The sequence below is a fragment of the Podarcis vaucheri genome (assembly GCF_965113315.1).
Source record: "Podarcis vaucheri genome assembly, chromosome: 5".
NCBI classification, from domain to species: domain Eukaryota; kingdom Metazoa; phylum Chordata; class Lepidosauria; order Squamata; family Lacertidae; genus Podarcis; species Podarcis vaucheri.
Window position 1 is genome coordinate 11,983,138 of NC_138763.1, and position 13,632 is coordinate 11,996,769.

Consider the following 13,632-nt stretch of genomic DNA (forward strand, 5'->3'; position numbering starts at 1 on the left):
ACTGCAGGAAACTCCTGCAGCCAATCGGAAGCTGTGCCTTGGTTTTTGAACAGTTTCGGGAGTCGAAAGGACTCCCAGAATGGATTAAGTTCGAGAACCAAGGTAACACTGTAATTTGCTTTGAATACCCCATGCCATTTTAGGGTAAGTATTGTGTGTTTGTGTGTGTGTAAATGAAAGCTGATTTAAGCGTGATTCTTGCCTGTGCTTTAATATGCCTACCTTTTGGTGAAACATTCAACCACTTTCTTTGGACAGTTTCGTCATTTTGAGTTGGGGGAGGATAAAAACACATCTTTAAGAATATTTTTTTAATGTGACCTAAGTTGCTTCCCCCCTGCCCCATTTTAATTTGAAATTCGAGTAATAGTGTCTTTGCTGAAACTAAACAGATTTTTAAAAAGCAGGGTTAAGTCCAAAAGATAGGACAATTAAGGGTGGACTTGATAGGGTTCCTAAAATGGTACATTGGTATGGAGAAACTGGATACAGACAAATGTTTTCTTCCGTTCTCATATACGCTAAGGGCAGGCAAAATATAATAATATGCAATACATAATTGCATATGTAGCTTGGTTGTTGCAAGGTGTGGTGATGCCTTTTAAAAACGAATTGACACATTCATGAAGGATGGGTCTGTCATTGTCAGTAAGGATGACCGAAAGGAACCCCCATGTTCGCATGCCCCCTAACTAATATTCATAAGCGCCCTATGACTGCAGGAAAGAGCTCCTGCCTTCATCCCTGCTCATGGTCTTCTCAGAAGCACCTGACTATCTACCATTGTAGTGAGATAATGGTATGAAAATTTGAATTTTTATTACTGATAGAGTTAAGGTTCTGTAAATGGATGTTTCTCATTCATATTTGTATTTTATGTACTATACATGTAAACCACCATTGACAGGGCGATCCCTATTAAACACAGGGTGTATAAATTCTACAACTCCACATGATGGCAGAAAACGCAGGATGATCTTGGTTTCCTCCATTTCACACTATGCACATTAAAATTTTGCTTCCTCTCTTTCCTGGGCACACATCTGAAACTCAAGGAAGTCATTAGAAGAGCAAAGAGCTACTTTCAATAGGTTGGGGTAGATAATAGTATGAATTGAGTTCTACCACACTCATCATTGCTGAGGATGACATAGACTGAAAGCTTGGAGTTGTGTTCACTTTGTTCAAACCTTTTAATGGGAACTTTTTCCATTATGCTGCAAAGTGTGGCCTTGCATCCCTTAAACAAGAATTGCGTGTGGAAGTATTTTATTTTGTGCTTTTCAGGAAGCACAAGATACGTTATTTTTCAGTGTGTGTCATGTGGATATGTTTGCGAATCTGACTTCATCCCTTTGCTCCCTCCCTTCCTGGGAAAGATCTCTCCACGTTCAAGGGGCTAATGCATTCACTGCAATATGGCATTGTTAAGTGAATAAAGAGCTGCTTTTAAGGTAATTAAATTTTCACCTCGGTGCCTAATGAGGCTGAAGCATCTTTTGAAAGCTTTGAGCCGCATCAATTTACTGTTTCCAGAGATATCCGTGATACATATAAATAATATAAAGAGAATGAAATAAAAGTTATGTTGTGCTGCTTGTTAAGAACACAAAATGTGAAATGCCAGCAAAAGCCCTCTTTGGGGGCAACGAGTTACTTGTATTTTAAGCCTGCTAAGGAAGGACTCACTGGGCAAAAATACTGTTCCTGTGGCCAAAATGCTATCCTTGGGCTTCCAGTATCTTTGCTTGTTTCCTGTTCAGAATGCATGGCTGCCTTATTTGACTGTGTTGCACCTGCCCTGTGTCTTGTGCATTAGAACCGAGGAAGGAGAAATGCTTGCATCTTTCCCATCATCTTTGTCTTTCCCTTACTTGGGTTTATGAGCAAGGGATTCCCTAGCTGAAATGGCATCTTGGCCCTGAACTTGCAGGGTGGCCTTGGGCAGACCAATATTCTCTTCTTCCACTTCCCCAGCCCACCCAACCTTCCCTTCTCCAACAGGAGGGCAAGCCAGATTTCCTTGTTCGGGGCTGCTGTAAGGATTACCGAGACAATGTGTGCAAAACATGATGCACCTGAAATGTATTTGATGAATGCCAAATGTTGTGGTGGTATTGTAACGTATTCCGAGTAGAGGTGATGAAAGGGATGAAGGGCACTAATAAAAAACTTCAGTCAATTCAGCAAGTTGTATTTTTGTCTCTTATGATGTGTTGGGAGGTGAAGAAGGTATTATTTTCTTTATTTCCTCCCTCTTTGTTGGCAGACATCTTCAAAAGTACAGTGAAGGTGGGAAAGAGAGTCATTCAGGAGAATGAGTGAACTGGAGCAGTTGCGGCAGGAGGCGGAACAACTCCGGAATCAAATCAGAGTAAGGAGTTTCTTTTTTGATGCTGTTGATGCTAAATAAGTTGGGATCCGTGAACATCTTGAGGAGAAAAAAATGGACTTTGCCTCCTTTCCCTTCCCAACACCTTTCCCTCCGTGAGTTCTTCACTTGGTGGGCAAAGCGCCATTGGGGGGGCTGGTGCTGTATTTTAAAAGCTCTTGGGATACAGTGCTGGGTCTCCTCACTGCATGTGTGAATGAAATCAGCATTCATTCCTGAGAGGTTTCCAGAGCTGTCTTGCTCAGCTCCTGTGACGATTCAGAGTCAACGGGTGCATGTGTGAGCTTTCCCCCCTGTGGCTGTGATGCTCTAGCACAGGCTAAGAACAAACAGCCAGTGTTGATACCCTGATTCCGAGTTCCATTATCGCCCATGATGGGTTCAGGATTGAAGGCTGAGATTAAGGGGTCAGGCTGAGCAAGGCAATGTGTGGTAGTATAATCTCTTTTCACACTTGTCATCAACTGAAAAAGAAAGCTTGCTGTCGTGCAGGATTTTGACTGCACTACAGGACTGAGTTACTTTAAGCTTCAGGTAGTGTTTGACATGTTTGAGCACACATTTCAAGGATAAAACTCACTGTGTATAGAAAGCTAACTGTGCCAAGAAGGAGGAAGCTAGAATCAAGCTCCATGATAACACTGTTCTTCAAATTCCAATTTCTTCTGCGTAGATTGATATTTGTTTGTTTTATTTTAAAGGATGCTAGAAAAGCGTGTAGTGACACAACTCTTGCTCAGGTACGTATGCGTGTTTTAAACAAATATTTTACCTTGCCGACTGAAGCCCCCTAGTCAGCTAACTGCGATAAAATAAACAGGGTGAAATAAAATCAGTATCATAAACATAAAACAACCAGATAAACTAAAAGACAAAGACGTTCATTCTTGCCTGTGGGGAAATTTCTGTGGGGCATTTCAAGGGAAGGGATATTGCTGTAGCTAAAAGGTTTAGGACACAAAGTCAAGTAGTAGTTCATTTTTATTCACGTGGACGAATAATAACTATGCACCTTGTATAGGTCATGCAATCCATGGGGAACTTGAAATATCACCTTACCCAGTACATACTCATTAAACTCCAAGGGCATCGTGCAGCTACCATCGTTTCAGAAGATCCATTTGTACGATGTCAAAATTGGGCCTTTCCTGTGGAAGCACCTGCCCTTTGAAGCTCCCCACAATATATATCAGACTGGCAGCTTATCTGTTGCATTTTCAGTGTCTGCTAAAGATATTCCACTTTCAACAAATGGAGATATTTATCCCAGCTGATATCTGTAGTGGATTGGAATTGGTTTTATGTATCTGCTGCTGCTGCTGTTTTTAAACTGGTGTGTGTGTGTGTAGTTTTTATATATGAAACTGTTCTATATAAGTTTTAAATTGCTTTGAGATGCCTCAATTCATAAACGAAATGGATGAAGCTTCGGCTGCTAATAAAGTAATAACTTCCGTGTAAAACCCATTCACTTGATTTCAACCAGGCTTGATTAAAGTGAGTTACTGTGGAATGTGCCTATTACTTAATTGCATAATGCTCGTTAAATGGTTACTTCATTATCAGAAGCCCTGGTACCTCCTGGTTATACACTTGGGCTCCTTCACACATGAGATATTTACTCTGGGAACTATCTGCTGCAGTGCCTCCTAAAACATGCACCAGAAATCATCTACAACATGCTGAGTTTCCACGTAGAGATTTTCTGGAAGCTGGAGCCTGATAACGTTGATGCCAGATCTCAGTTGGTCTGTCCCTTTCCGAATAAGGAAATGCTGCTGTAAGATTCACCTGTGAAAGTGTCCTGGGTATTTAGATGTTCTGTAGTCTTACTCTGCCCAGAAGAAGGCTTGGAGTAATGCATGTTCTTCTCCTTTCCTGCCTAGATCACCACAAGCCTTGACTCGGTGGGCCGAATCCAGATGCGCACAAGACGTACCTTGAGAGGCCATCTAGCTAAAATATATGCCATGCATTGGGGATCCGATTCAAGGTTTGTACAGAGAGCTGATGTGCATGTCCGAGGATTCTTGCCATTGTTGGGGGAAAGCCGTGTGCACTCTACAGCCCCACATGAGCACCTGCATGCTATAAATATATTCATAAATTAAGCACAGCAAACAGCAACAAAACATTTACATGCTCAAAGAGCCTTTGATCCCCCTTAAAGGCCCAGTCATTTGGTAGGGAGGCTTAGCTATGCTATGGACAAGCTTCATAAAATACTAGATTTGAATATATAGAAGTACCAGAAGAAAATACTACTGAAAAAAAGTTTTTTAAAAAAATACTTTAAAACAGATGCAAGCATTTAACCTGTTCGTCCTCAGTAAGCCATACAATCTTGGAAACTCCTTTAGCGGTTAAACAATATATATTTTGGTTCCAGAGTTCTTTCTGTCTCTTGCATCAAGAAAAGGGATGGAAGAGTTACACAGGTAGAAGTGGTTTTAATTGTTTCTATGGAAGCCCACATGCCAAAATTAATAAGGCTGCAATCAGCAAGACTGTTCGGGGTATGCAATACCTGCACCTTTAATTCCTCCATGACCAAGAAACTGCCATCATCATAGGGAGGGTAGGCTAAGTTTTCCCTACCTGAAAGCTGTCTGGAGAACACATATTTCCTTTCCCTCTATGTAAATGAACAGCTGGCATTACACTTGGGGAACCTGCCATACCTGACCCTGGGTCCTCAGGCCTGCTCTTAAGGGGAGATAACAGTATACAGGAACCCTTTCTGCCCATCTCTCCACCCCTGCTAGAATGTCGGGCATTTGTTTAGAGTTCAGTAAAAGTAAAGCACGATTGACTTTGCAACATGTTGCCTAGACGTCCTCTGCTGATGCGCCAAAGCCATGCGTCTTGCAAGAGGAAAAGGCAAAATCGGGGTCTTGGTGAACGGCTGGATGCATGCACGTGACGCTTACCAAATTTGAAACCTAGCAAAGGAGGCACAAAGTTAACTTGATAATGTCTTTTTTGTGTGTGTATGTGTGTTTTGTGGTTATCTTTAGGCTACTAGTGAGCGCTTCCCAAGATGGAAAATTAATTATTTGGGATAGTTACACAACAAACAAGGTAGAGTTTTTGTTTTTTAAAAAAGTAATCCGTTTTGGCATTTTTTTTTATGTGCCTATTGCTGGTGGGCTTGCTTTTTTGTTTCCACTGCTATTTTTATTTTCTTTTTGTTCTCTACCTGAAGTACTACTTTTTCTGTTCCCCCCCCTCTATTGACTCTTGCTTTTTATTTTCTCCACCCTCCAAGAATTCTAACTCTGCTTTCGTTTATTGTTATTTTTTAAACTTACTTACTCAAGCCTCTCATTGACTCTTCCATCTCATTGCTCTTAACAACAGCGGCTCACTTGCTTGGGGATAACACTGTTGGGTCTCTTGTCTATTTCGGGGGGGGGGCGCGTCATCTATTGATGTGGGGTTACAGGTATCTTTTCGGAATGGCAGGTTTCTTTGATATAAAGCAGCTGCATTGCAATCTGAAAAGGTGGTGCTTTTTGAAATATGCCCAGTTCTTAAATTTACCCTATGAGAAAGCAGAAACTTTATCTTGTCTAGTCTGGTTGACTATCTGTGCATCTGTTTAGTGGCCGGCAAAATCAGCTGCCTCTGATTCCCAGTGAGGTCTCTGTTTGCTTCTGGACTTGCTTGGGACCATAAAAATCCCAGGTTTGAAAAACTTGGGCTCGTTCAGTTTGCTATGGCCAGAGGGAAGCCCGAAAGCCGTGCTCTGGTGAGCAATATGAGCCTGGAGTTACAGACAGAGTCACCTCTTCCTCCCCGCAGCTTTCAGTGCTGAGCTGGAAATGTGGCAGAAGTGTTTGGACTTGCCACTCTGCTTGAGGGTTATTTGTAGCACCCATGGAGTGCAGAAGCAGACCTCTCTTCCCCATGGCATACATTGAGTTATTGGGGGGCAGGCCCATTTTCTGCCCACCCCCAATCTTCAGCTCCAAGCTTAGAGCTGGAAAGAGAGCAGGCACTTCTCTCCCCCACCCCAAACCTCATGCTGCACTTCAGAGGTGTAGCACAAAGTCAAGGGCAGCATCCTGCTCTTTGAGAAAGGGGAAGCCTGGGAACCACACACTTCTGGGTTGGGCAGTAGGGGTAGCTGTAATTTGGCAAGCAGAACTTGGCAGATCTATCCACTTTTCTCCATGCTTGCTTGGAGGACTAGGGAAAGTTTTTAGTTAATGAATTAAATAATAATAATAATAATAATAATAATAATAATAATAATAATAATAATACAATATGTTATGCCACAGGGTGGCACTGTGGGTTAAACCACAGAGCTAGGACTTGCCGATTAGAAGGTCGGCGGTTCGAATCCCTGCGACGGGGTGAGCTCCCGTCGCTCGGTCCCTGCTCCTGCCAACCTAGCAGTTTGAAAGCACGTCAAAGTGCAAGTAGATAAATAGGTACCGCTCCAGCAGGAAGGTAAACGGCGTTTCCTTGTGGTGCTCTGATTCGCCACATGACCTGGAAGCTGTACGCCGGCTCCCTTGGCCAATAAAGCGAGATAAGCGCCGCAACCCAGAGTTGTCCGCAATTGGACCTAATGGTCAGGGGTCCCTTTACCTTTATGTTATGCCACAGGGCAGGTTACTGCAGGCTATCAGTAAATTGAGGAAAACGTAGGAGACATTGGAACATAATCTAAAGCAGAGCCAAATGCTTTCAGTGTTTGGGCAAAGTGTATTGACTCCTGTTTTAAAACTCACTCACAATGTCTGAAAGCACTCCCGCTTGTTTTTTAAATTTTATCGATTTCGTAAAATTTATATGCCGCCTGACTGTAAAAACCAAACAAACACCCCAGCCACAATCCAACCTCAAAAGAGGTGTACACAAAGCAGTTTGTCTTTTAGACTGTTCTGTGCCATGTGTTTTAATTGTGATGCTATACTCTGTCAATGTGTCACAGGAATATGTAACTCCAGTTAGTAAATAAAATATTAATAATGACTCAGAGAAATAAAAGTACTGACTGACTTCTTTTTGATGACCCAGCGATTGAGCAGCCTGCTGAGATGCTTGCTTCTTGTTGAGGGGAACATCATAACACCTGTTCAAAATGTTCTGACCTTACGAAAATCCAAGTAAAATTGGGGAAGTTGCAATTTGAGAACATAAATATATATATTCCCTCACTTCGTAATGTTGTTCTCTCAGTATTCGCCATGAAATCTTGGTTCTTCATCTGGAGAACAGGCTCTGTGAATGAACAGCATCTCTCAGTGTGGCAGTGGTAGTTCAGGCAACCCTTGCGAAGCCTTTGTAGGGTTCTGGAAGACGTTTATTCATGTTCAGGGGGCAACTTTCCCCTTCTAACTGTGTTTTTTCCCCTCCCTTCCGCCCTGAAGATGCATGCCATTCCTTTAAGATCTTCCTGGGTCATGACCTGTGCATACGCCCCATCTGGCAATTACGTCGCCTGTGGTGGATTGGACAACATCTGTTCCATATACAACCTGAAGACACGAGAGGGCAATGTACGAGTGAGCAGAGAACTACCCGGACATACTGGTCAGCAGGCTTCTGTTTCTATTTGTTTCGATGAAATGGTGACTTTATTTGAACTTCTGCAATTCCCTAAATTGTGACTTTATTTGAACTTCTGTAATTCCCTAAAAGCAGAGGAGTCGAAAGTGAAACATGTAACTAGATATATTTGTTGTGGCAGAAACTGTTCTGCTACAACCGGTCATCTTCCATCCTGTCTACTTTCAATGCCAACCCCCCCTCCCCCCAGAAAAAAATACATTTCCCAGTTGCTGAGCTAATGTGTCTTATCAGCCAGTGTCATGACTTCATTCACACACAACCCAAATGCTGCAGCTTCGCTTCTCCCTTTGCACCAGTGCCACAACCAACCAGGAAGCCACAGTTCATTGCAGCTTCCCATTAAATGCAAACTGGGGAGCTATGACGAATAGCTTCCCAACAAGCCAGGCTTTAAACCAGAATTTGATTGCGCAAGTTCTGGCCTAAGGTTCTTCTGTCCAAACCCAATGCTGTATTCCGTGGGCATATGGAAGGGTGATCAACTGGTGAATTTCTCAGTAAGGACTGTGTACTACTTTGTTGTGGTACTGAAAATAAAGGCACCCTATTTTTCAAGTCCAAGTTTATGTCCATCCTGGCTCCAAGTTTCTGAATCTGAGGGTTGTTGGTTTTTTTAAAAAAGTAGCTCCTGCAAGCCTGCGGGTTGGTCCAACCTGGTCTGTCCTCCGTGCTCTACTATAGTGGCCATAAAAGAGTTTGGAGGGTGGGGGAGAGAGACTTGAAATTTCTGCTAATGGCTTGCAAATGAGCAGCCATTGTTCTTAGTCCAAATTCTGTGTGAAGGTGTCAAAAGGTAAGAGTCAAGAAGAGGTGAATCTGCAACCTGAGTGCATTTAAGCAAACATGTCAACATGCGCGGCATCGCGGGGAGCAAAACCCTCCGGACATCAAGATAACAAGGTAACAAGGTAGCAAAGGAGCTCTTTTTTTTTAGAAGCAGCAAGCTAAAAGGACTATTAAACTACTTAAAAACTCTGGAGGAGTTAAAATATATTATAAAGGGAGTTTCAAAGGTTGGCTCGGTGTCGAGCCTGTTTAAAAAGCAGATTTAGAACTTGCCTCAGATAACCTCCAGAACTCTGCAGCTAGTTCGGCGGCCATCTTCCATCAATCCGAGATGTATGATTTTACTGTTCCAAGTGAAGTGTGTTGAGAGTTACACAGTCTGGCCTTGGGAATTCCTGCTCAGCTGAGATGTGATTGCACTGGGCAGTGGACAGCTGAAAGTGGAAGGCCCTATGGCTTTGTTGGGCACCCTGACAGTTAAACATCTGTTGGTTGAGCATTATATATATATATATATATATATATATATATGCAGGTTTTGGTGTCTTCGGGTGTCTTCCCGTGTAAGAGTCGGGGTGTCTGGGCGACGTTTCGACGAGGTCTCACTCGTCATCTTCAGGCTGGTGCTAGGAACTTCCTCTCTGCCCAGAACGTTGGAGGCTATACACCACACCCCTCAACAGTATTTATAGGAACTCAAACACCAGATTCTGCTCTGTTCCAGTAACAAGAAGCCGAAAGCACCAGCCTGAAGATGACGAGTGAGACCTCGTCGAAACGTCGCCCAGACACCCCGACTCTTACACGGGAAGACACCCGAAGACACCAAAACCTGCATTCCTGTACCCGTGAAAATCTACGAAAGCAAATATATATATATCTTCGGCAACAGGCACAAAACCATAGCTCGCCCCTATACACGAAGCCAAGCCAGAGCACAACTAAATGCAGCACAGCCATCTTCTCAGAAAAACTCTTCACAAGCTCAAGAGGTCAAGACACGAAAGCTTTAGCAACTAATCTACACTTAATGACCCACCCAGTGATATTCAGAATATCACTCATGAAATCACCCAAGATATCCCTCAAGTAATTAAGGAACAAAAGAAGAAAAGGCACACTAATCTAGGAACTTCCTCTCTGCCCAGAACGTTGGAGGCTATACACCACACCCCTCAACAGTATTTATAGGAACTCAAACACCAGACTCTGCTCTGTTCCAGTAACAAGAAGCCGAAAGCACCAGCCTGAAGATGACGAGTGAGACCTCGTCGAAACGTCGCACAGACACCCCGACTCTTACACGGGAAGACACCCGAAGACACCAAAACCTGCATATATATATATATATATATATATATATATATATATATATATATATATATAAAATAATAATATATATGTATATATATACACAGTGGTGCCTAGCAAGACGAAATTAATCCGTTCCGCGAGTCTCTTCGTCTAGCGGTTTTTTCGTCTTGTGAAGCAACCCTATTAGCGGCTTAGCGCTATTAGCGGTTTAGCGGCTATTAAAGGCTTAGCGGCTGTTAAAGGCTTAGCGGATTAGCGGCTAAAAGGCTATTAGCGGCTTAGAAAAGGGGGGGGAGCGAAAAAAAATCGGAACACTCGCAAGACGTTTTCGTCTTGCAAAGCAAGCCCATAGGGAAAATCGTCTTGCGAAGCAGCTCAAAAACGGAAAACCCTTTCGTCTAGCGGGTTTTCCGTCTTGCGAGGCATTCGTCTTGCGGGGCACCACTGTATATATAAAACAACAACAACGGCATGCTTCCCAAATATTTTCTATGAGACATTTGGCTGGCTGTTTTAAGTTGGGTGGGGAACCTCTTTTATATTTAGGGCTGTATTCCTTTGGGGATAACCCCTTTGGGGAGCCACACTATTTTAAAAAAAAAAAATCTATCTTGCAATATTTCCATGCTCTGTCCCTGCTCCAGCGGCCTGCCTACAGCTGGACTGAGGAGAGGCTGCAGCCAAATCTGGAGTGGCAGAGAGCAGTGTTCTCTCCCACTGTGCTGACTCCTTGTGAATTAAGGCATGGTTGCTGACAGAGAGACGTTTTATGCCTGAAGCTGAATAGGAGATTTAAGGTTGGCACCTGGAAGCGTATTCCAGTGTATGACTCAATATGGCCTAGGTGCTGCTGCGCTGTTGTTATTAGAATTTGAATTTATACACCACCCTTCATTTGGAGAAGAATTACTCATCTACTTATCTGTGCAGCTTCTTCCCAGCTCCTGAGATGCCCACCTAACACCAAACCTTTTCAGCATTGAGGGTTGAAAATAATTTAAATGAATAAAAGCTGAAACTTTCAGGGCACTGGATTTCAGTTACATAACGCACACAATCTGCATTTTGGATCTCTTCTTAAGTGATAGATTTTGCCTCTGACATGTTTCCTGTTTCGCATTTCTAGGGTATTTGTCTTGTTGTCGCTTTCTAGATGACAACCAAATAGTCACAAGCTCAGGAGATACCACCTGGTGAGTTTCTTGGGTTTTCTTTCATGACATGCCTTGAACTGTTGGGACTGCGTGTTTTAACCTTCTGTGTTCAAATGTTTTTCTTTTGCTCATAGTGCTCTTTGGGACATTGAGACTGGCCAGCAGACTACTGCTTTTACGGGGCATAGTGGTGATGTAATGAGTCTCTCTCTAAGCCCAGACATGAGCACCTTTGTTTCGGGTGCCTGTGACGCGTCATCCAAGCTCTGGGATATTCGAGACGGAATGTGCAGGCAGTCTTTCACAGGGCACATGTCTGACATCAATGCAGTTTGTGTAAGTGGCTAGCTATGCTCAAATGCACCAAGAGGGAAATCATGATTTTAAACGGTGCTGTCATGCACGTGCACTTCAGGGTGTTGAGGGAGCTGCCACAAGTGTGGTCAAACGTGGCTGAGTGGGTCATGGAATATTGGCAGGTTGGCTGCTGTGAGGAAAGCGCACACAAAAAAAGTCAGTTTGACACAGGAGAAGAAAAGCCTCTTATCAACCACGGGGTGCTTGTGGTGAAGAGGCACTGGCAAAGCAGGAGAACATGAAATCCCTGTTAATGCCAGTCTTTCTGATCCAGCAGTTCTGATCCCTGAGATTCTCACATGATCAAATTAACTTTTCTTTTCTATTTAAACTGCTGTAAAATGACAAGAGTTAAATGACAGGAAGAGAAACCAGGGGTTCATTTTTCTTTTTTGCCATTTTTTAAAAAGTGTCTGCTAAAGTCAGGTTTCAAGCCAGCGTGCTGTATAACGGGAACAATGAACCTTCTACCTAAGGGCCACATTCCATGTGGGGGATCTTCCAGGGGCCGCATGCCAGTGTTAGGTGGCTCCACAGGCCAAAAAGGGCAGAGAAAATTGCATCCCAGCGAGGCCAAGATGAGAGATTTCTAATCTCTAAACATCTCCAGCCTGGCTAGCAAAAGACATCACGATTCAAGGGCTCATTCCAGCCAGGCAAGAAACATGCGAGGAGAGCCATTGAGGGGAATGAACTGGGGAGAGTTGTAAGGGCCAGACCGAGGACTGGAGGGGCTGCCTTCAGCTCCTGGGCTTGAGGTTCCCCATCTCCGCTGTTGTAAATTGAAACCTCAAGTCCTTAAATTACATTTGTCCACTCTGAAATGTCCTTTGGGAGGAGCGCAGAGAGAAGAAAAGCCACGGTGCATCTGCAGCAAGACAAATGTGCCCCAGCTGCAACGAAGCTTGTCTCTTCTGCCTCTTCCTCTATGGCTGCAGCAGGCTCTGCAACCTTCCTACAGCCCTCAAAGGGGCACTCCTTCATTGTGTTCCGAGACAGACAGATGCCAACAACTCTGGAAATAAGCTAGTTTAGTAAAGGCACCTGGTCCCTTTGGAAAACAATTCCTGATGTTGCCCATTTGTTTCTCTTCACCACGACCCTTCTTGTTTCACTTCCCAGTTCTTCCCCAACGGCCATGCCTTTGCCACTGGCTCTGATGATGCCACCTGCCGGTTGTTTGACCTGCGAGCTGACCAGGAGCTCATGGTGTACTCCCACGACAACATCATCTGTGGGATCACATCTGTCGCTTTCTCGAAGAGCGGCCGCCTCTTGTTGGCGGGCTACGACGACTTCAACTGCAACGTCTGGGACTCCCTGAAGGGAGAGCGTGCGGGTTAGTTGACGTGCTTAGAGAAAGGAACGGCTCTTTCAGGGTTCCCTCTGCGGAATGCCCTGCATGTTCAAAAGCTCATACTGGCAGCCAAGGAAGCTGCCCAGCTTGAGGCAACAGCTCCAAGAGCTGTGTGGGAGGACCTGGCTAGTCCACTGATTTTATAAGAACAGCCACAGCAGAATGGTTTCACTAACACCAACAGTTCCTGCCAGATATGAGGTTTAAGTACAATACCAGGAGAGGTGGAAAAAGTAGTCTCAAGTTGGGAGCTCCAGCTGAATCTTCCATGAATACAGCAGTCTCACCCCCATTTTATTGGTGAAACTCTTCACCCAGAGAACCCGAGTGATGGGGTGACACAGTATCCCAATCAGTCATAAACTCACGGCTTTCTGGATTCTTTGAGACCTTTAATATTCTGTCCAGATTAAAGAAATGGAGGGATATTTTTGTGGGTTTGGGTGCAATTTCTTCTCTTACACAACCTCAGTTTGAAAGGAATGAAAGCTGTGCAGGTTACCTTACACATGCTCAAACATGAGAGTTCGTCTAGATCATCAGAACGACCAATGCCACTTGATGGTAAGTTGGTTTCAAGACTAATTTAGAGTCCCGTTGGGAACATTTTACAGCTGTACTATCCAGTCGCTTAATTCCTGGAAAGACCACAGACAGAACATGATGGCACCTTTAGACAAGGGCAG

General features: G+C 43.8%; 1 protein-coding gene across 1 annotated transcript in view; it reads left to right on the forward strand.

Moving 5' to 3' along the window:
- Window positions 1-13,632, forward strand: part of GNB4 (G protein subunit beta 4) — a 33,199-nt gene that overhangs the window by 13,240 nt on the left and 6,327 nt on the right. The window contains exons 2-9 of the mRNA XM_082224580.1: window positions 2,270-2,374; window positions 3,094-3,132; window positions 4,279-4,385; window positions 5,410-5,473; window positions 7,777-7,939; window positions 11,205-11,271; window positions 11,367-11,568; window positions 12,712-12,928. Coding sequence (XP_082080706.1) covers window positions 2,318-2,374; window positions 3,094-3,132; window positions 4,279-4,385; window positions 5,410-5,473; window positions 7,777-7,939; window positions 11,205-11,271; window positions 11,367-11,568; window positions 12,712-12,928 — 916 coding nt within the window. The 5' untranslated portion in view covers window positions 2,270-2,317. The remainder of the gene's footprint in view (window positions 1-2,269; window positions 2,375-3,093; window positions 3,133-4,278; window positions 4,386-5,409; window positions 5,474-7,776; window positions 7,940-11,204; window positions 11,272-11,366; window positions 11,569-12,711; window positions 12,929-13,632) is intronic.